Source organism: Oncorhynchus mykiss, chromosome 3 (assembly GCF_057628025.1).
Source record: "Oncorhynchus mykiss isolate SJ-2025 chromosome 3, ASM5762802v1, whole genome shotgun sequence".
Lineage (NCBI taxonomy): Eukaryota > Metazoa > Chordata > Actinopteri > Salmoniformes > Salmonidae > Oncorhynchus > Oncorhynchus mykiss.
Window position 1 is genome coordinate 96628455 of NC_143024.1, and position 19810 is coordinate 96648264.

The window sequence follows — 19810 nt, forward strand, 5'->3', positions numbered from 1 at the left end:
ATGTTTGAGCCATGGCAATCATAGACTAATGTACACTGAACAAAAATATAAACGCAACATCAAATCACATGTTTATAAAGGCCTTTTTACATCAGCTGATGTCACAAAGTGCTTATACACAAACCCAGACTAAAACCACAAAGCATGGCTAGTAGTTAACCAGAACAACACTTATTAAAGAGACTGGATCGCATTCAAGTAGGCAAGAAACAGTAGACATTTTTTGAAACGGAGTGTTGAAATGTAGTGCTGTGCTGTACATTCTACCTGAATGTGTACAATTTTAATATTTGCTGGCAGTCATTTAAAAAACGTTTTCTGACATTTGTGCCATCTTAACACAACCCTGGTGTTCTTCTCTCAGTAACTCTTTTGTCTTGCACCCAAATGAAAATATCTTTCAGTAAAACATTGATTGATTATTAAAACACTGCAAAGAAAAAACCCTCCACAATTTTTCAGAATGAATATATATGGACAGTTCCAGGCAAGAAATCATCAAATCACTAAATCAAATTGAGTTTCCAAATAAGTAAGCAGCATACTGGGGCGGCAGGGTAACCGAGCTCCTTAGGGTTGTGTTCCTAGTTGAGCTGCTTAGGGCTGTGTTCCTAGTCAAGCTCCTTAGGGCTGTGTTCCTGACCGAGCTCCTTAGGGTTGTGTTCCTAGTTGAGCTGCTTAGGGCTGTGTTCCTAGTCAAGCTCCTTAGGGCTGTGTTCCTAACCGAGCTCCTTAGGGCTGTGTTCCTAGTCGAGCTCCTTAGGGCTGTGTTCCTAACCGAGCTCCTTAGGGCTGTGTTCCTAGTTGAGCTCCTTAGGGCTGTGTTCCTAACCAAGCTCCTTAGGGCTGTGTTCCTAACCGAGCTCCTTAGGGTTGTGTTCCTAACCGAGCTCCTTAGGGCTGTGTTCCTAACCGAGCTCCTTAGGGCTGTGTTCCTAGTCGAGCTCCTTAGGGCTGTGTTCCTAACCGAGCTCCTTAGGGCTGTGTTCCTAGTCGAGCTCCTTAGGGCTGTGTTCCTAACCGAGCTCCTTAGGGCTGTGTTCCTAACCGAGCTCCTTAGGGCTGTGTTCCTAGTCGAGCTCCTTAGGGCTGTGTTCCTAACCGAGCTCCTTTGGGCTGTGTTCCTAACCGAGCTCCTTAGGGCTGTGTTCCTTCCTAATTTGATCATATTACTCCAGTGCTAGCCTCTCTACACTGGCTTCCTGTCAAAGCAAGGGCAGATTTCAAGGTTTTACTGCTAACCTACAAAGCATTACATGGGCTTGCTCCTACCTATCTCTCTGATTTGGTCCTGCCGTACATACCTACACGTACGCTACGGTCACAAGACGCAGGCCTCCTAATTGTCCCTAGAATTTTTAAGCAAACAGCTGGAGGCAGGGCTTTCTCCTATAGAGCTCCATTTTTATGGAACGGTCTGCCTACCCATGTCAGAGACGCAAACTCGGTCTCAACCTTTAAGTCTCTACTGAAGACTCATCTCTTCAGTGGGTCATATGATTGAGTGTAGTCTGGCCCAGGAGTGGGAGGGTGAACGGAAAGGCTCTGGAGCAACGAACCGCCCTTGCTGTCTCTGCCTGGCCGGTTCCCCTCTTTCCACTGGGATTCTCTGCCTCTAACCCTATTCAGGGGCTGAGTCACTGGCTTTACTGGGGCTCTCTCATGCCGTCCCTGGAGGGGGTGCGTCACCTGAGTGGGCTGAGTCACTGATGTGGTCATCCTGTCTGGGTTGGCGCCCCCCCCCCCCCCCCCCCCTTGGGTTGTGCCGTGGCGGAGGTCTTTGTGGGCTATACTCAGCCTTGTCTCAGGATGGTAAGTTGGTGATTGAAGATATCCCTCTAGTGTTGTGGGGGCTGTGCTTTGGCAAAGTGGGTGGGGTTATATCCTTCCTGTTTGGCCCTGTCCGGGGGTGTCCTCGGATGGGGCCACAGTGTCTCCTGACCCCTCCTGTCTCAGCCTCCAGTATTTATGCTGCAGTAGTTTATGTGTCGGGGGGCTAGGGTCAGTTTGTTATATCTGGAGTACTTCTCCTGTCCTATTCGGTGTCCTGTGTGAATCTAAGTGTGCATTCTCTAATTCTCTCCTTCTCTCTTTCTCTCTCTCGGAGGACCTGAGCCCTAGGACCATGCCCCAGGACTACCTGACATGATGACTCCTTGCTGTCCCCAGTCCACCTGGCTGTGCTGCTGCTCCAGTTTCAACTGTTCTGCCTTATTATTATTCAACCATGCTGGTCATTTATGAACATTTGAACATCTTGGCCATGTTCTGTTATAATCTCCACCCGGCACAGCCAGAAGAGGACTGGCCACCCCACATAGCCTGGTTCCTCTCTAGGTTTCTTCCTAAGTTTTGGCCTTTCTAGGGAGTTTTTCCTAGCCACCGTGCTTCTACACCTGCATTGCTTGCTGTTTGGGGTTTTAGGCTGGGTTTATGTACAGCACTTTGAGATATCAGCTGATGTACGAAGGGCTATATAAATAAATTTGATTTGATTTGATTTGATTCCTAACCGAGCTCCTTAGGGCTGTGTTCCTAACCGAGCTCCTTAGGGCTGTGTTCCTAGTCGAGCTCCTTAGGGCTGTGTTCCTAACCGAGCTCCTTTGGGCTGTGTTCCTAGTCGAGCTCCTTAGGGCTGTGTTCCTAACCGAGCTCCTTAGGGCTGTGTTCCTAACCGAGCTCCTTAGGGCTGTGTTCCTAACCGAGCTCCTTAGGGCTGTGTTCCTAACCGAGCTCCTTAGGGCTGTGTTCCTAACCGAGCTCCTTAGGGCTGTGTTCCTAACCGAGCTCCATAGGGCTGTGTTCCTAACCGAGCTCCTTAGGGCTGTGTTCCTAGTCGAGCTCCTTAGGGCTGTGTTCCTAGTCGAGCTCCTTAGGGCTGTGTTCCTAGTCGAGCTCCTTAGGGCTGTGTTCCTAACCGAGCTCCTTTGGGCTGTGTTCCTAACTGAGCTCCTTAGGGTTGTGTTCCTAGTCGAGCTCCTTAGGGCTGTGTTCCTAACCGAGCTCCTTAGGGCTGTGTTCCTAGTCGAGCTCCTTAGGGCTGTGTTCCTAACCGAGCTCCTTAGGGCTGTGTTCCTAACCGAGCTCCTTAGGGCTGTGTTCCTAGTCGAGCTCCTTAGGGCTGTGTTCCTAACCGAGCTCCTTAGGGTTGTGTTCCTAGTCGAGCTCCTTAGGGCTGTGTTCCTAACCGAGCTCCTTAGGGCTGTGTTCCTAACAAAGCTCCTTAGGGCTGTGTTCCTAACCGAGCTCCTTTGGGCTGTGTTCCTAACCGAGCTCCTTAGGGCTGTGTTCCTAACCGAGCTCCTTAGGGCTGTGTTCCTAACCGAGCTCCTTAGGGCTGTGTTCCTAGTCGAGCTCCTTAGGGCTGTGTTCCTAACCGAGCTCCTTAGGGCTGTGTTCCTAACCGAGCTCCTTAGGGCTGTGTTCCTAGTCGAGCTCCTTAGGGCTGTGTTCCTAACCGAGCTCCTTAGGGTTGTGTTCCTAGTCGAGCTCCTTAGGGCTGTGTTCCTAACCGAGCTCCTTAGGGCTGTGTTCCTAACCAAGCTCCTTAGGGCTTTGTTTCTAAACGAGCTCCTTACGGCTGTGTTCCTAACCGAGCTCCTTAGGGCTGTGTTCCTGGTCGAGCTCCTTAGGGCTGTGTTCCTAACCAAGCTCCTTTGGGCTGTGTTCCTAGTCGAGCTCCTTAGGGCTGTGTTCCTAACCGAGCTCCTTAGGGCTGTGTTCCTAACCGAGCTCCTTAGGGCTGTGTTCCTAACCGAGCTCCTTAGGGCTGTGTTCCTAACCGAGCTCCTTAGGGCTGTGTTCCTAGTCGAGCTCCTTAGGGCTGTGTTCCTAACCGAGCTCCTTTGGGCTGTGTTCCTAACCGAGCTCCTTAGGGCTGTGTTCCTAACCGAGCTCCTTAGGGCTGTGTTCCTAACCGAGCTCCTTAGGGCTGTGTTCCTAGTCGAGCTCCTTAGGGCTGTGTTCCTAACCAAGCTCCTTTGGGCTGTGTTCCTAGTCGAGCTCCTTAGGGCTGTGTTCCTAACCGAGCTCCTTAGGGCTGTGTTCCTAACCGAGCTCCTTAAGGCTGTGTTCCTAGTCGAGCTCCTTAGGGCTGTGTTCCTAACCGAGCTCCTTAGGGCTGTGTTCCTAACCGAGCTCCTTAGGGCTGTGTTCCTAACCGAGCTCCTTAGGGCTGTGTTCCTAGTCGAGCTCCTTAGGGCTGTGTTCCTAGTCGAGCTCCTTAGGGCTGTGTTCCTAGTCGAGCTCCTTAGGGCTGTGTTCCTAACCGAGCTCCTTTGGGCTGTGTTCCTAACCGAGCTCCTTAGGGCTGTGTTCCTAACCGAGCTCCTTAGGGCTGTGTTCCTAGTCGAGCTCCTTAGGGCTGTGTTCCTAACCGAGCTCCTTAGGGCTGTGTTCCTAACCGAGCTCCTTAGGGCTGTGTTCCTAGTCGAGCTCCTTAGGGCTGTGTTCCTAACCGAGCTCCTTAGGGTTGTGTTCCTAGTCGAGCTCCTTAGGGCTGTGTTCCTAACCGAGCTCCTTAGGGCTGTGTTCCTAACCGAGCTCCTTAGGGCTGTGTTCCTAACCAAGCTCCTTAGGGCTGTGTTCCTAGTTGAGCTCCTTAGGGCTGTGTTCCTAACCGAGCTCCTTAGGGTTGTGTTCCTAGTCGAGCTCCTTAGGGCTGTTTTCCTAACCGAGCTCCTTAGGGCTGTGTTCCTAACCGAGCTCCTTAGGGCTGTGTTCCTAACCGAGCTCCTTAGGGCTGTGTTCCTAACCGAGCTCCTTAGGGCTGTGTTCCTAACCGAGCTCCTTAGGGCTGTGTTCCTAACCGAGCTCCTTAGGGCTGTGTTCCTAACCGAGCTCCTTAGGGCTGTGTTCCTAACCGAGCTCCTTAGGGCTGTGTTCCTAGTCGAGCTCCTTAGGGCTGTGTTCCTAACCAAGCTCCTTTGGGCTGTGTTCCTAGTCGAGCTCCTTAGGGCTGTGTTCCTAACCGAGCTCCTTAGGGCTGTGTTCCTAACCGAGCTCCTTAGGGCTGTGTTCCTAGTCGAGCTCCTTAGGGCTGTGTTCCTAACCGAGCTCCTTAGGGCTGTGTTCCTAACCGAGCTCCTTAGGGCTGTGTTCCTAACCGAGCTCCTTAGGGCTGTGTTCCTAGTCGAGCTCCTTAGGGCTGTGTTCCTAGTCGAGCTCCTTAGGGCTGTGTTCCTAGTCGAGCTCCTTAGGGCTGTGTTCCTAACCGAGCTCCTTTGGGCTGTGTTCCTAACCGAGCTCCTTAGGGCTGTGTTCCTAACCGAGCTCCTTAGGGCTGTGTTCCTAGTCGAGCTCCTTAGGGCTGTGTTCCTAACCGAGCTCCTTAGGGCTGTGTTCCTAACCGAGCTCCTTAGGGCTGTGTTCCTAGTCGAGCTCCTTAGGGCTGTGTTCCTAACCGAGCTCCTTAGGGTTGTGTTCCTAGTCGAGCTCCTTAGGGCTGTGTTCCTAACCGAGCTCCTTAGGGCTGTGTTCCTAACCGAGCTCCTTAGGGCTGTGTTCCTAACCAAGCTCCTTAGGGCTGTGTTCCTAGTTGAGCTCCTTAGGGCTGTGTTCCTAACCGAGCTCCTTAGGGTTGTGTTCCTAGTCGAGCTCCTTAGGGCTGTTTTCCTAACCGAGCTCCTTAGGGCTGTGTTCCTAACCGAGCTCCTTAGGGCTGTGTTCCTAACCGAGCTCCTTAGGGCTGTGTTCCTAACCGAGCTCCTTAGGGCTGTGTTCCTAACCAAGCTCCTTAGGGCTGTGTTCCTAACCGAGCTCCTTAGGGCTGTGTTCCTAGTCGAGCTCCTTAGGGCTGTGTTCCTAGTCGAGCTCCTTAGGGCTGTGTTCCTAGTCGAGCTCCTTAGGGCTGTGTTCCTAACCGAGCTCCTTAGGGCTGTGTTCCTAGTCGAGCTCCTTAGGGCTGTGTTCCTAACCGAGCTCCTTAGGGCTGTGTTCCTAGTCGAGCTCCTTAGGGCTGTGTTCCTAACCAAGCTCCTTTGGGCTGTGTTCCTAGTCGAGCTCCTTAGGGCTGTGTTCCTAACCGAGCTCCTTAGGGCTGTGTTCCTAACCGAGCTCCTTAGGGCTGTGTTCCTAGTCGAGCTCCTTAGGGCTGTGTTCCTAACCGAGCTCCTTAGGGTTGTGTTCCTAGTCGAGCTCCTTAGGGCTGTGTTCCTAACCGAGCTCCTTAGGGCTGTGTTCCTAACCGAGCTCCTTAGGGCTGTGTTCCTAACCAAGCTCCTTAGGGCTGTGTTCCTAGTTGAGCTCCTTAGGGCTGTGTTCCTAACCGAGCTCCTTAGGGTTGTGTTCCTAGTCGAGCTCCTTAGGGCTGTTTTCCTAACCGAGCTCCTTAGGGCTGTGTTCCTAACCGAGCTCCTTAGGGCTGTGTTCCTAACCGAGCTCCTTAGGGCTGTGTTCCTAACCGAGCTCCTTAGGGCTGTGTTCCTAACCGAGCTCCTTAGGGCTGTGTTCCTAACCGAGCTCCTTAGGGCTGTGTTCCTAACCGAGCTCCTTAGGGCTGTGTTCCTAACCGAGCTCCTTAGGGCTGTGTTCCTAGTCGAGCTCCTTAGGGCTGTGTTCCTAACCAAGCTCCTTTGGGCTGTGTTCCTAGTCGAGCTCCTTAGGGCTGTGTTCCTAACCGAGCTCCTTAGGGCTGTGTTCCTAACCGAGCTCCTTAGGGCTGTGTTCCTAGTCGAGCTCCTTAGGGCTGTGTTCCTAACCGAGCTCCTTAGGGCTGTGTTCCTAACCGAGCTCCTTAGGGCTGTGTTCCTAACCGAGCTCCTTAGGGCTGTGTTCCTAGTCGAGCTCCTTAGGGCTGTGTTCCTAGTCGAGCTCCTTAGGGCTGTGTTCCTAGTCGAGCTCCTTAGGGCTGTGTTCCTAACCGAGCTCCTTTGGGCTGTGTTCCTAACCGAGCTCCTTAGGGCTGTGTTCCTAACCGAGCTCCTTAGGGCTGTGTTCCTAGTCGAGCTCCTTAGGGCTGTGTTCCTAACCGAGCTCCTTAGGGCTGTGTTCCTAACCGAGCTCCTTAGGGCTGTGTTCCTAGTCGAGCTCCTTAGGGCTGTGTTCCTAACCGAGCTCCTTAGGGTTGTGTTCCTAGTCGAGCTCCTTAGGGCTGTGTTCCTAACCGAGCTCCTTAGGGCTGTGTTCCTAACCGAGCTCCTTAGGGCTGTGTTCCTAACCAAGCTCCTTAGGGCTGTGTTCCTAGTTGAGCTCCTTAGGGCTGTGTTCCTAACCGAGCTCCTTAGGGTTGTGTTCCTAGTCGAGCTCCTTAGGGCTGTTTTCCTAACCGAGCTCCTTAGGGCTGTGTTCCTAACCGAGCTCCTTAGGGCTGTGTTCCTAACCGAGCTCCTTAGGGCTGTGTTCCTAACCGAGCTCCTTAGGGCTGTGTTCCTAACCAAGCTCCTTAGGGCTGTGTTCCTAACCGAGCTCCTTAGGGCTGTGTTCCTAGTCGAGCTCCTTAGGGCTGTGTTCCTAGTCGAGCTCCTTAGGGCTGTGTTCCTAGTCGAGCTCCTTAGGGCTGTGTTCCTAACCGAGCTCCTTAGGGCTGTGTTCCTAGTCGAGCTCCTTAGGGCTGTGTTCCTAACCGAGCTCCTTAGGGCTGTGTTCCTAGTCGAGCTCCTTAGGGCTGTGTTCCTAACCAAGCTCCTTTGGGCTGTGTTCCTAGTCGAGCTCCTTAGGGCTGTGTTCCTAACCGAGCTCCTTAGGGCTGTGTTCCTAACCGAGCTCCTTAGGGCTGTGTTCCTAGTCGAGCTCCTTAGGGCTGTGTTCCTAACCGAGCTCCTTAGGGCTGTGTTCCTAACCGAGCTCCTTAGGGCTGTGTTCCTAACCGAGCTCCTTAGGGCTGTGTTCCTAGTCGAGCTCCTTAGGGCTGTGTTCCTAGTCGAGCTCCTTAGGGCTGTGTTCCTAGTCGAGCTCCTTAGGGCTGTGTTCCTAACCGAGCTCCTTTGGGCTGTGTTCCTAACCGAGCTCCTTAGGGCTGTGTTCCTAACCGAGCTCCTTAGGGCTGTGTTCCTAGTCGAGCTCCTTAGGGCTGTGTTCCTAACCGAGCTCCTTAGGGCTGTGTTCCTAACCGAGCTCCTTAGGGCTGTGTTCCTAGTCGAGCTCCTTAGGGCTGTGTTCCTAACCGAGCTCCTTAGGGTTGTGTTCCTAGTCGAGCTCCTTAGGGCTGTGTTCCTAACCGAGCTCCTTAGGGCTGTGTTCCTAACCGAGCTCCTTAGGGCTGTGTTCCTAACCAAGCTCCTTAGGGCTGTGTTCCTAGTTGAGCTCCTTAGGGCTGTGTTCCTAACCGAGCTCCTTAGGGTTGTGTTCCTAGTCGAGCTCCTTAGGGCTGTTTTCCTAACCGAGCTCCTTAGGGCTGTGTTCCTAACCGAGCTCCTTAGGGCTGTGTTCCTAACCGAGCTCCTTAGGGCTGTGTTCCTAACCGAGCTCCTTAGGGCTGTGTTCCTAACCGAGCTCCTTAGGGCTGTGTTCCTAACCGAGCTCCTTAGGGCTGTGTTCCTAGTCGAGCTCCTTAGGGCTGTGTTCCTAGTCGAGCTCCTTAGGGCTGTGTTCCTAGTCGAGCTCCTTAGGGCTGTGTTCCTAACCGAGCTCCTTAGGGCTGTGTTCCTAGTCGAGCTCCTTAGGGCTGTGTTCCTAACCGAGCTCCTTTGGGCTGTGTTCCTAACCGAGCTCCTTAGGGCTGTGTTCCTAACCGAGCTCCTTAGGGCTGTGTTCCTAGTCGAGCTCCTTAGGGCTGTGTTCCTAACCGAGCTCCTTAGGGCTGTGTTCCTAACCGAGCTCCTTAGGGCTGTGTTCCTAGTCGAGCTCCTTAGGGCTGTGTTCCTAACCGAGCTCCTTAGGGTTGTGTTCCTAGTCGAGCTCCTTAGGGCTGTGTTCCTAACCGAGCTCCTTAGGGCTGTGTTCCTAACCGAGCTCCTTAGGGCTGTGTTCCTAACCAAGCTCCTTAGGGCTGTGTTCCTAGTTGAGCTCCTTAGGGCTGTGTTCCTAACCGAGCTCCTTAGGGTTGTGTTCCTAGTCGAGCTCCTTAGGGCTGTTTTCCTAACCGAGCTCCTTAGGGCTGTGTTCCTAACCGAGCTCCTTAGGGCTGTGTTCCTAACCGAGCTCCTTAGGGCTGTGTTCCTAACCGAGCTCCTTAGGGCTGTGTTCCTAACCGAGCTCCTTAGGGCTGTGTTCCTAACCGAGCTCCTTAGGGCTGTGTTCCTAGTCGAGCTCCTTAGGGCTGTGTTCCTAGTCGAGCTCCTTAGGGCTGTGTTCCTAGTCGAGCTCCTTAGGGCTGTGTTCCTAACCGAGCTCCTTAGGGCTGTGTTCCTAGTCGAGCTCCTTAGGGCTGTGTTCCTAACCGAGCTCCTTTGGGCTGTGTTCCTAACCGAGCTCCTTAGGGCTGTGTTCCTAACCAAGCTCCTTAGGGCTGTGTTCCTAGTTGAGCTCCTTAGGGCTGTGTTCCTAACCGAGCTCCTTAGGGTTGTGTTCCTAGTCGAGCTCCTTAGGGCTGTTTTCCTAACCGAGCTCCTTAGGGCTGTGTTCCTAACCGAGCTCCTTAGGGCTGTGTTCCTAACCGAGCTCCTTAGGGCTGTGTTCCTAACCGAGCTCCTTAGGGCTGTGTTCCTAACCGAGCTCCTTAGGGCTGTGTTCCTAACCGAGCTCCTTAGGGCTGTGTTCCTAGTCGAGCTCCTTAGGGCTGTGTTCCTAGTCGAGCTCCTTAGGGCTGTGTTCCTAGTCGAGCTCCTTAGGGCTGTGTTCCTAGTCGAGCTCCTTAGGGCTGTGTTCCTAACCGAGCTCCTTTGGGCTGTGTTCCTAACCGAGCTCCTTAGGGCTGTGTTCCTAACCGAGCTCCTTAGGGCTGTGTTCCTAACCGAGCTCCTTAGGGCTGTGTTCCTAACCGAGCTCCTTAGGGCTGTGTTCCTAACCGAGCTCCTTAGGGCTGTGTGCTTTTTGCTTCTCTTTGGCTACTTGCAAAGTATCTTTAAATTTTTTTCTGAAGAAGCTACATTTTCTAAAAAGGCAGGATTTTGTGTGAGATGTAGCTACATTAGTATCAAAACTGTTTTTGTTATTCCAATGGCCAGAAACTGCTTTTGTTTCATAGTACTGTAGCTACATGTTGTTATCCAGACAACACTGTACAGACAACGCCAAACAGGTTATAAATACAATCATTTATTAAAGCATCTTGTAAATCCAGTTACAAAAAAAAATCATTTCCAGATTGTTTCTCTTTCTCTCTCTCTCCAAATAAACAGAAACATGTCATAAGTACAGTAATGGTCAAGGGGAACATACCAGTAGTTCTGGTGTGGCTGCCGGCAGCTGGCCAGAAAAAACAGACAGGGGCGGCATCCCTAATGGCACCCTATTCTCTATAGGTCCCGGTCTAAAGTAGTGCACTATATAGGGACTAGGGTGCCATTTGGAACATGTCAAAAGTAGTGCACTATATAAGGAATAGGGTGCCAATTCAGACGCACACACAGAGAGCTGAGAAACAGCCTGTCTGCTTATAGTACTGACTCTCTCATCCTGACTATTAGAATTACACACAGTAAATACCCCAGCCTCCCATTGTCTTCCATCAGATAGCACGTGGATTCCGCCTGCACTGATCCGTCTTGTATCTCGCAAAGGATCATGGGATAGATCAAAAGAAACCCGGCTACAACGGGCTGTCACGACGTTAGAACATATATTACCTAGGAGACATCATTCGCTGAACCTCATTCCTGCCTCAGAACTGTCTGAATTCAGCTATGGTAAAACCACAAATACAGTATATCAATAATGTTGATGTTTTTTGGTGAGGAAGTCTAGTCGCCCCATTTTTACAGCTAGCAAATTATTATTGTGCTTCAATGAGCAGCATTTCTGAAGTTTGACAATGGGCACGAAAGCATACATTTGTCCAACAGCTGAGCCAGTCCCTGAAATCATCTGGACTGAAACGACACTACTAACCAACCAGCTACCTTCTTAGTGCTGCACACACAATGGTGAATCTTCCAACGAAAGCTAGCTAGCAAGCTACTGTAGCTAGTAGTGCTAATGCTTCCATTATTATGAGTTTTCATGAAGCAGGAGCCTCTCGAGTCAGCTGACCCAACAATACGATCCGGAGAAACATGCTGATCTGTGGACTGATTTCTGTTAACAGCTACTTCCTATTCATTGTGGGGCTGCATGTCTACAACTCCAGGGTCATTTAAACAGGCTAAGCAAGCTTGTATATGTCAGTGACAGTTAGCTTGCTAGTCAGCTAGCTCTTCCATGTCAGTAAGCTAGCGAGCTACAACAGATATCAACATAGCTGATCAAGTCACTGCCTGGCGACCAACGGTCCTGCCACAGAATTTGAGCAGAAGGTTTGTTTTTATTTTCTCACAATTGCAAACCATTATCACTGTCACAACGTTTTTAATAATTCAGCTAGCTAGTTATTTTGCCTATTTCACAGAGAATCATACGAGAGCGCTGTGATGTAAAAAATAAAAAATAATAAGGGACTATGTTTTAATTTGTTGAATGGCGGATGCTCAATATTCAAATTTGAATATGAGTTCCACGTCCTACAAGACCGGTTGAGGTACAAGCATCGCGGAGGAGTGACCCCATCTGACGTGAGACGATGTCACCCTCCCTCCCTCCCATAAAGACCCAAATAACAATTCATCCTTCAGTAACAGAAGTACCAAGCGATGTCCTGCTTGTCTCATCAAAACATCACGCTCTCATTAAACAACAGTTTCAGTCACAATCATTGAAAAGACAAAAAATAATAATAAATGATTTTCATAATAGAAAATATAACCGTTTAAATTATTTAAAATACTGGAGACTAAATTCTATAATCATGGTTTACAGAAATAAGCACATGTTTATATTAACCACAGCCTTTAGTGTAAATAAACAATCTACATGTAGTAGTAGGAAGAAGCAACATACTATATATTGGTTTGTTCTAGTCATATATATATATATATATATTGGTTTGTTCTAGTCATATATAAAAGGCAAGTGTCATTTCACCAGATTTGAAACCATGTGGTTTAAACTCTGCTTCTCAGGCACTGGGTAGAATGGCAGCCTCGACCACCTGTGTTATAACTGATTATAACCACCAAGTTATTAACCCTGACATACACTTGTTTGGGGACGCCATTCCTGAAAGGCAAAACAATTACTTACAGTCCAAAGTAGTCGAATAACAACATGGATGGAAGCAGTGAAACTATCACTTACAGTCCAAAGTAGTCGAATAACAACATGGATGGAAGCAGTGAAACTATTACTTACAGTCCAAAGTAGTCGAATAACAACATGGATGGAAGCAGTGAAACTATTACTTACAGTCCAAAGTAGTCGAATAACAACATGGATGGAAGCAGTGAAACTATTACTTACAGTCCAAAGTAGTCAAATAACAACATGGATGGAAGCAGTGAAACTATTACTTACAGTCCAAAGTAGTCAAATAACAACATGGATGGAAGCAGTGAAACTATTACTTACAGTCCAAAGTAGTCAAATAACAACATGGATGGAAGCAGTGAAACTATTACTTACAGTCCAAAGTAGTCAAATAACAACATGGATGGAAGCAGTGAAACTATTACTTACAGTCCAAAGTAGTCAAATAACAACATGGATGGAAGCAGTGAAACTATTACTTACAGTCCAAAGTAGTCAAATAACAACATGGATGGAAGCAGTGAAACTATTTAAGGCATTCAAATGTAAAGAGGTTCAACTCTTTGGGTCTGTGGTCTGAAATTGGACTCATATTGCTCATCAAACCCGAGGGGGAAGTCTATAAACCTTATTTCCCTATTCTGTGGCATAGAGTAGCTACTAAACAGAGTATTGTAATGAGTAATGACTGCCCTGAGGATCAATAATGATCACATAGTATATCCTTAGAGAGACAAATCACTTCTTCTCATTATAAATATAGAATGGTATAGTTGTGTGCATCAACAACTCATATGTTACAATAACAATAACACAATTGCAATGTCAAAATAAGACACAACCCGGGAGCTATAGTCAGGGAGGGCTTGACAGTGACACTTCTCAGTCAATATAAATCTCAGTCCATTGGAAAGGTATTTGAAATGCTCAAACTTGAAGCAAAAGGACATCTGACGTGACGTGATACTTGATCGGTCCATACCATTGATAAAGTGATGTAAATAATGTCAGAAAATAACATGGTTGGTTATCCACTCTGTCGACAGCTAGAGAAAAGCTATATGTAATGGTTGAGGGAAAGCAGGTAGACATTTTAATTAGACATTCTAGAATGTTCTGGTAAAGAGGTCAATGGAATGCAGACAGGGGGCGGGGGGATTGAAGGACAACGCTGGATTGGTGCACATTCAAACACATCTGATCTAACAAAGAGAATATTTGCCAAATCCGTCATAATTGATGTATTGCAATAGGCTCAAAATGTGGTAATTTAAGTCAGATTTGGATATATTTGGCTGTTTTCACTGCATAACATTTAGAAGTTGTCCCTTTTCAGATTTAGAAGAAGTGACTGCTAAATAGTAACTCCCATTCGTATAAGCTGGTAGCATAGCTAGCATACAGAAATTGGTAGTGGTAGTCAAAGTAGTTTTCAACTTTAACGCAGCTGATTGGTGACGATAAAATTAACATGTATTGGGGTTGACATCAATACAAGCATTATACTTCGATTTCTACCTCAACAGAGTGTGAAATAATAGCCTAAACGTAGGCTAATGTTGCTGGGGGGCAATGAGGAGAATCTGGATCTTTCCCCCACGCGTTTCATTGACCTCTTTACCACATCTTTACCACATATATATGCAATGAGAGACTACGATTCCTTGTTGTCAATGGAGGTGAACAAGATATTGAGTAGTTGATAAACAGCCTTCAGTTATCCAGACATCTGGGTTGAGGAGAACAGTCCCTCTTGTCTTCAAAGAATTTTAGCATTGTAGTGTTAGCCTTTTAGCCTGTTAGCCTTTTAGCCTGTTAGCCTGGGGCGGTGGGAAGCCAACTGGACTGTGTCCTGTCCTGTGAGCCTTTTAGCCTGTTAGCCTGGGGCGGTGGGAAGCCAACTGGACTGTGTCCTGTCCTGTGAGCCTTTTAGCCTGGGGCGGTGGGAAGCCAACTGGACTGTGTCCTGTCCTGTGAGCCTTTTAGCCTGTTAGCCTGGGGCGGTGGGAAGCCAACTGGACTCTGTCCTGTCCTGTGAGCCTTTTAGCCTGTTAGCCTGGGGCGGTGGGAAGCCAACTGGACTGTGTCTTGTCCTGTGAGCCTTTTAGCTTGTTAGCCTGGGGCGGTGGGAAGCCAACTGGTCTGTGTCCTGTCCTGTGAGCCTTTTAACCTGTTAGCCTGGGGCGGTGGGAAGCCAACTGGACTGTGTCCTGTCCTGTTAGCCTTTTAGCCTGTTAGCCTGGGACGGTGGGAAGTCAACTGGTCTGTGTCCTGTCCTAGCCTGTTAGCCTGCGGCGGTGGGAAGCCAACTGGACTGTGTCCGGTCCTGTTAGCCTGTTAGCCTGGGATGGTGGGAAGCCAACTGGACTGTGTCCTGTCCTGTTAGCCTGTTAGCCTGGGATGGTGGGAAGCCAACTGGACTGTCCTGTCCTATCCTGTTAGCCTGTTAGCCTTTGAGCCTGTTAGCCTGGGGTGGGGGAAGCCAGCTGGGCTGTGTCCTGTCCTATCCTGTTAGCCTTTTAGCCTGTTAGCCTGGGGCAGTGGGAGGTCAACTGGTCTGTGTCCTGTCCTGTTAGCCTGGGGGAGTGGGAGGTCAACTGGTCTGTGTCCTGTCCTGTTAGCCTGGGGGAGTGGGAGGTCAACTGGTCTGTGTCCTGTCCTGTTAGCCTGGGGCAGTGGGAGGTCAACTGGTCTGTGTCCTGTCCTGTTAGCCTGGGGCAGTGGGAAGTCAACTGGTCTGTGTCCTGTCCTGTTAGCCTGGGGCGGTGGGAAGTCAACTGGTCTGTGTCCTGTCCTGTTAGCCTGGGGCAGTGGGAAGTCAACTGGTCTGTGTCCTGTCCTGTTAGCCTGGGGCGATGGGAAGTCAATTGGTCTGTGTCCTGTCCTGTTAGCCTGGGGCAGTGGGAGGTCAACTGGTCTGTGTCCTGTCCTGTTAGCCTGGGGCAGTGGGAAGCAAGCTGGGCTGTGTCCTGTCCTGTCCCTAATCACCTGATCCAGTTGGTTCCGTAGCTGGACACAGATCTGACACTGCATCTCTTCTTCACTATCATGTTGATGTAGGCTTTCATGATCTTGGTGATCTCTCCAACCTGAAACAACACAGAGGATACAGTTTTAACAGCAGGGAAAACGGCGTACCGAGGCCCATTATCAGCAACCATCACTCCTGTGTTCCAATGGCACGTTGTGTTAGCTAATCCAAGTTTATCATTTTAAAAAGGCTAATTGATCATTAGAAAACCCTTTTGCAATTATGTTAGCACAGCTGAAAACTGTTGTTCTGATTAAAGAAGCAATAAAACTGGCCTTTAGTCTAGTTGAGTATCTGGAGCATCAGCATTCGTGGGTTCGATTACAGGCTCAAAATGGACAGAAACAAATAACTTTCTTCTGAAACTCGTCAGTCTATTCTTGTTCTCAGATATAAAGGCTATTCCATGCAAGACATTTTCAAGACACTGAAGATCTCGTACAATGCTGTGTACTACTCCCTTCACAGGACAGCGCAAACTGGCTTGGATTAGCTAACACAACGTGCCATTAGAACACAGTAGTGATGGTTGTTGATAATGGGCCTCTGTACGCCTAGGCAGATATTCCATTAAAAATCTGCCGTTTCCAGCTACAATAGTCATTTACAACATTAACCATGTCTATACTGTATTTCTAATAAATGTTATGTTATTTTAATGAACAAAACATTTAGCTTTTCTTTCAAAAACAAGGACATTTCTAAGTGACCCCAAACTTTTTGAAGCATCATAACAGCCACACAAGGCCTTGTTGGTTGACGTTCTGAAAGGCTAGCCTGGGGTACCAGTCTATTTGCTATCATGTAAACTCCCTGTCATTCATTGTCTAGACAAACATCTTGGCATGAGCATAAACAGACCTGGGACCAGGCTACTGAAAGGCTGCAAAGCATTTCTAATCTGGTGTTATAAACAGACCTGGGACCAGGCTACTGAAAGGCTGCAAAGCATTTCTAATCTGGTGTTATAAACAGACCTGGGACCAGGCTACTGAAAGGCTGCAAAGCATTTCTAATCTGGTGTTATAAACAGACCTGGGACCAGGCTACTGAAAGGCTGCAAAGCATTTCTAGTCTGGTGTTATAAACAGACCTGGGACCAGGCTACTGCTTCTATAATGTTGTATTACGGTGTTATACTGTACCAGAGGTGTCTCAAAGAACATCTCTCTGTCGTCCACTGTGATTTTATAAGTAGTGGCCTGGGGAGATCCGAAGAAGATGATGTGTTCGTAGGGGAACGTCTCCAGAGGTTTGGGTTCTCCTCTCTTGTAGACCGACACGTTCTCTGCACTCACACTCAGCCACAGGTCATGAGGAAAGCCTCCTTCTTTACACTGAGGAGACAGAGAGAGAGAGACCGAGACATAAACAGACAGGTCAGATACAAAGTTAAAGGAATGAATGAATCAAATACCCTAGCCTTATTCACCACAGTATCATCCCTAGCCTTATTCACCACAGTATCATCCCTAGCCCTATTCACCACAGTATCATCCCTAGCCTTATTCACCACAGTATCATCCCTAGCCCTATTCACCACAGTATCATCCCTAGCCCTATTCACCACAGTATCATCCCTAGCCTTATTCACCACAGTATCATCCCTAGCCCTATTCACCACAGTATCATCCCTAGCCTTATTCACCACAGTATCATCCCTAGCCCTATTCACCACAGTATCATCCCTAGCCCTATTCACCACAGTATCATCCCTAGCCTTATTCACCACAGTATCATCCCTAGCCGTATTCACCACAGTATCATCCCTAGCCCTATTCACCACAGTATCATCCCTAGCCCTATTCACCACAGTATCATCCCTAGCCCTATTCACCACAGTATCATCCCTAGCCCTATTCACCACAGTATCCTCCCTAGCCTTATTCACCACAGTATCCTCCCTAGCCCTATTCACCACAGTATCATCCCTAGCCCTATTCACCACAGTATCATCCCTAGCCCTATTCACCACAGTATCCTCCCTAGCCCTATTCACCACAGTATCATCCCAAGCCCTATTCACCACAGTATCATCCCTAGCCCTATTCACCACAGTATCCTCCCTAGCCCTATTCACCACAGTATCATCCCTAGCCCTATTCACCACAGTATCCTCCCTAGCCCTATTCACCACAGTATCCTCCCTAGCCTTATTCACCACAGTATCATCCCTAGCCCTATTCACCACAGTATCCTCCCTAGCCTTATTCACCACAGTATCCTCCCTAGCCTTATTCACCACAGTATCATCCCTAGCCCTATTCACCACAGTATCATCCCTAGCCCTATTCACCACAGTATCATCCCTAGCCATATTCACCACAGTATCATCCCTAGCCCTATTCACCACAGTATCCTCCCTAGTCCTATTCACCCCAGTATCCTCCCTAGCCCTATTCACCACAGTATCATCCCTAGCCCTATTCACCACAGTATCATCCCTAGCCCTATTCACCACAGTATCATCCCTAGCCTTATTCACCACAGTATCATCCCTAGCCCTATTCACCACAGTATCATCCCTAGCCTTATTCACCACAGTATCATCCCTAGCCCTATTCACCACAGTATCATCCCTAGCCTTATTCACCACAGTATCATCCCTAGCCCTATTCACCACAGTATCATCCCTAGCCCTATTCACCACAGTATCATCCCTAGCCCTATTCACCACAGTATCATCCCTAGCCCTATTCACCACAGTATCATCCCTAGCCCTATTCACCACAGTATCATCCCTAGCCCTATTCACCACAGTATCATCCCTAGCCCTATTCACCACAGTATCATCCCTAGCCTTATTCACCACAGTATCATCCCTAGCCCTATTCACCACAGTATCATCCCTAGCCATATTCACCACAGTATCATCCCTAGCCTTATTCACCACAGTATCATCCCTAGCCTTATTCACCACAGTATCATCCCTAGCCTTATTCACCACAGTATCATCCCTAGCCCTATTCACCACAGTATTATCCCTAGCCTTATTCACCACAGAATCATCCCTAGCCCTATTCACCACAGTATCATCCCTAGCCTTATTCACCACAGTATCATCCCTAGCCTTATTCACCACAGTATCATCCCTAGCCCTATTCACCACAGTATCATCCCTAGCCTTATTCACCACAGTATCATCCCTAGCCCTATTCACCACAGCATCATCCCTAGCCCTATTCACCACAGTATCATCCCTAGCCCTATTCACCACAGTATCATCCCTAGCCTTATTCACCACAGTATCATCCCTAGCCTTATTCACCACAGTATCATCCCTAGCCCTATTCACCACAGTATCATCCCTAGCCCTATTCACCACAGTATCATCCCTAGCCCTATTCACCACAGTATCATCCCTAGCCCTATTCACCACAGTATCATCCCTAGCCCTATTCACCACAGTATCATCCCTAGCCTTATTCACCACAGTATCATCCCTAGCCCTATTCACCACAGTATCATCCCTAGCCATATTCACCACAGTATCATCCCTAGCCCTATTCACCACAGTATCCTCCCTAGCCCTATTCACCACAGTATCATCCCTAGCCCTATTCACCACAGTATCATCCCTAGCCCTATTCACCACAGTATCATCCCTAGCCCTATTCACCACAGTATCATCCCTAGCCTTATTCACCACAGTATCATCCCTAGCCCTATTCACCACAGTATCATCCCTAGCCTTATTCACCACAGTATCATCCCTAGCCTTATTCACCACAGTATCATCCCTAGCCTTATTCACCACAGTATCATCCCTAGCCTTATTCACCACAGTATCATCCCTAGCCTTATTCACCACAGTATCATCCCTAGCCTTATTCACCACAGTATCATCCCTAGCCTTATTCACCACAGTATCATCCCTAGCCTTATTCACCACAGTATCATCCCTAGCCTTATTCACCACAGTATCATCCCTAGCCCTATTCACCACAGTACCATCCCTAGCATTATTCACCACAGTATCATCCCTAGCCCTATTCACCACAGTATCATCCCCAGCCTTATTCACCACAGTATCATCCCTAGCCCTATTCACCACAGTATCATCCCTAGCCTTATTCACCACAGTATCATCCCTAGCCCTATTCACCACAGTATCATCCCTAGCCTTATTCACCACAGTATCATCCCTAGCCTTATTCACCACAGTATCATCCCTAGCCTTATTCACCACAGTATCATCCCTAGCCCTATTCACCACAGTATCATCCCTAGCCCTATTCACCACAGTATCATCCCTAGCCTTATTCACCACAGTATCATCCCTAGCCATATTCACCACAGTATCATCCCTAGCCTTATTCACCACAGTATCATCCCTAGCCTTATTCACCACAGTATCATCCCTAGCCCTATTCACCACAGTATCATCCCTAGCCTTATTCACCACAGTATCATCCCTAGCCTTATTCACCACAGTATCATCCCTAGCCTTATTCACCACAGTATCATCCCTAGCCCTATTCACCACAGTATCATCCCTAGCCCTATTCACCACAGTATCATCCCTAGCCTTATTCACCACAGTATCATCCCTAGCCTTATTCACCACAGTATCATCCCTAGCCCTATTCACCACAGTATCATCCCTAGCCCTATTCACCACAG

General features: G+C 48.7%; 1 protein-coding gene across 1 annotated transcript in view; it reads right to left on the minus strand.

The window, feature by feature from the left end:
- Nucleotides 1–12884: 12884 nt before the first annotated feature.
- LOC110516739 (unconventional myosin-X) overlaps nucleotides 12885–19810 on the minus strand; it is a 254271-nt gene continuing 247345 nt past the window's right edge. The window contains exons 39-40 of the mRNA XM_090230756.1: nucleotides 16333–16524; nucleotides 12885–15245 (exon numbers count right to left, since the gene is read on the minus strand). Coding sequence (XP_090086882.1) covers nucleotides 15141–15245; nucleotides 16333–16524 — 297 coding nt within the window. The 3' untranslated portion in view covers nucleotides 12885–15140. The remainder of the gene's footprint in view (nucleotides 15246–16332; nucleotides 16525–19810) is intronic.